Source organism: Penaeus japonicus, unplaced genomic scaffold (genome assembly GCF_977035675.1).
Source record: "Penaeus japonicus unplaced genomic scaffold, GWHDUDI00000001_assembly GWHDUDI00000009, whole genome shotgun sequence".
In the NCBI taxonomy this organism is placed as follows: Eukaryota; Metazoa; Arthropoda; class Malacostraca; order Decapoda; family Penaeidae; genus Penaeus; species Penaeus japonicus.
Genome location: NW_028234411.1, coordinates 9,279,546 through 9,282,045, shown reverse-complemented (window position 1 = coordinate 9,282,045; position 2,500 = coordinate 9,279,546). Strand labels below are relative to the sequence as shown.

Genomic DNA, 2,500 nt, shown 5'->3' with positions numbered 1-2,500 from the left:
GTTTGTAAAAAAGGATGTAAGAAAGAAAAAAAAAAAACAGAGAGAGAAAAATAGCAGGCAAGGAATTCAGAACTACAAACACCACAAAGGAGAAAAATAAAAAAGAATTTGTGCACTTACCTTCAAGTTTCTCAGCAGCCTCCTTAAAACCTAGTCCTGCTTCCATAAGTTCTACAACTTCCTTGGCTCCCCAGTCGAACACATTCCCTGCTAACACTCCCCTAATCAGGACCTCTTGACGCTCCTTCCACTCTAGGGAATCAAGGTATTCCAGGTGGTCCTTCAACAGTTTCAGGGCATTTTCATTTTCAAACTGAAAAGAAATTAATTTCACTTTTTTTTTAATAATAATTTCATACAACTTAACAATAAGTACTAATGGAAGAGTTGTGTGAGCCCAAAACAGCTTTATGAAATTATATTCATGAGCCACAAAATATTGAACAATGGGCTCTTTTTATAATAGTAAACTAAATCTTATTATTACTTCATAATACTCATTTTTGCATTTTGTATTATTAAAGATTACTAATCTAATGCCATACAATTCACTAATATTTCATGGTATCTAACATTACCAAAATGCGTTGAGTTAAAATACCTTTTTCTGTTGCAGGTACGGATCAGGAAAATCAAATTCATTGAGACAATGCTCCCTCATGTCCAATAAGCTCCTCACAGTAAGGTTACCATATGCACTGTAAGAAAATAAAAGTAAAGTCAATGCATAACTCCATGAAATAAAGGAGAGTATGAAAATAAAAAAAATATATTGAATATAAATTCAATTTACATTAGTAAAAATACAAAATTTACTCACAATGGATGGTTCTTTAGATTGTGAAGCCTTTGCAAATACTTTTCACGAAATCTGTTGGCTCTCTCCACAGCATCTATGCTATTAGGCTGGGATGAGACAGCCCGGCTGACAAAGCTACCAAGGGAGCCTTCAAAGCATGACAGCCAATAGTCTCTGTTAACATAAAGAAACCAGTATGAATTAGTTCAAGCACAATTCTTTCTGGACCTATTAACCCATTAGCAGCGGATGGCATGATTTGCTGCAAAGGCAGAGTCGGTCATAGACGCGGATGGCACCATGCCAGACATGTAAAACAGCCATCCTATTGCCCAGACCTTTTTTTAATACCGCGACCAATGGGTTAAGTTAGGACAGCAATCCAGTGAAAATGCTATGTATCATCAAACAGTTTAATCTGTTTTTCAATCAGAAATTTTCCATTCAGAAATAAATATACCTTGCTTCTTTATCCTTGGTAAGGTCAACAGTATCAGGTACATATTCTTCAGGATGAGCAAGAAAGGGGAAGAATGTCAGCTGCTGATCACAACGATCAATCTCCAGCTGATCAATGGTTCCACCTGGCCAGCCTCCAACAGGAGGATGAGGTAATGGAGACTGAAGCCCTGAAGAGCCAGCATAGTTTTCCCCCCAGGAATACTTCTCAGAATCTGTTAAAAATAAATACATTAGTAATGAACATACTTCATGCCAAAGTTCATGTCACTTTATAAAGTGCTGTACTAGTGAGTTTTAATAACAAGAAAATTTGGAGAGTCTCTATGTATAGACTTTCAGAAGGCGAAGCACTTAGTTGAAAGGAAAGGGCACTTCTTTAGAAGAATGTTATATGGCCTATATATAAGTTAATACATACAAAGAAAAAAAAATTACATAAGGTAAATATTACTGAATTCTGTTACATTCAGCACAGTGCACTGAATGTAATAAAATACAAGAAATAATTCCCACCTTGAACATATTCCTAAGCTGTTACAACATGTAACTTAAATTTCCAAAGTAAATATTAGTATATTTGGAATAGTAAGTTATGAACATTTGCTCTTAACATATAGAATATTGATAAAATTTAATGTAACAACTTTAGATAAACATATTAATCACCTTTTAAAAGACATCAAATACTTGGCCTGTATCCATTTACAGTAATCAGATTTCTTCAATACTTTTTTTTTTAACTTCTTTAAAGTTTTGTGCATTTAATTCTTTTAAAAAAAGGTATGCCCAATAAAATGAAACTATTTTCTGAAATTATAAATGAGCCAATCTTTCAAAACAATCATCTTCTAATAAAAAGATTTTGTTTAATTTTTATTTATTTATCTTTTTTTTTTTATACATATTTTTAATTGTGGTTTTAACAGAAGAGTTAATTAATCCATGCAATCCATAAAAAAAGCTGAACCAGTAATCAGAAGCAACTAATCTGGATAACCAAATTTCTTCTCAGAAAAAAAAATCATATAAAATGCATAATGCTTCAATGTAACAATACTAGTCTGAGAAAGAGAGCTGGATTACATACCACACTCTTCAGCTCCTCGCAAAAATGCACCTATAGCGCCTAGGTATCCTTCATGTCGTAAGAACAGTGCCTGCACTGCACCCCGACTCCAGTAATTTATGGCAAAACTGATGGTGTGCATACTGAGTGGGTGATTGCGAAGAAAGTATCCA

General features: G+C 33.8%; 1 protein-coding gene across 1 annotated transcript in view; it reads right to left on the bottom strand.

Annotated features, from left to right (window-relative positions):
• Nucleotides 1–2,500, bottom strand: part of LOC122264712 (4'-phosphopantetheine phosphatase) — a 14,798-nt gene that overhangs the window by 3,590 nt on the left and 8,708 nt on the right. The window contains exons 8-12 of the mRNA XM_043033746.2: nucleotides 2,349–2,500; nucleotides 1,260–1,473; nucleotides 821–973; nucleotides 602–698; nucleotides 121–313 (exon numbers count right to left, since the gene is read on the bottom strand). The exon at nucleotides 2,349–2,500 is cut by the window's right edge and continues 11 nt beyond it. Coding sequence (XP_042889680.1) covers nucleotides 121–313; nucleotides 602–698; nucleotides 821–973; nucleotides 1,260–1,473; nucleotides 2,349–2,500 — 809 coding nt within the window. The remainder of the gene's footprint in view (nucleotides 1–120; nucleotides 314–601; nucleotides 699–820; nucleotides 974–1,259; nucleotides 1,474–2,348) is intronic.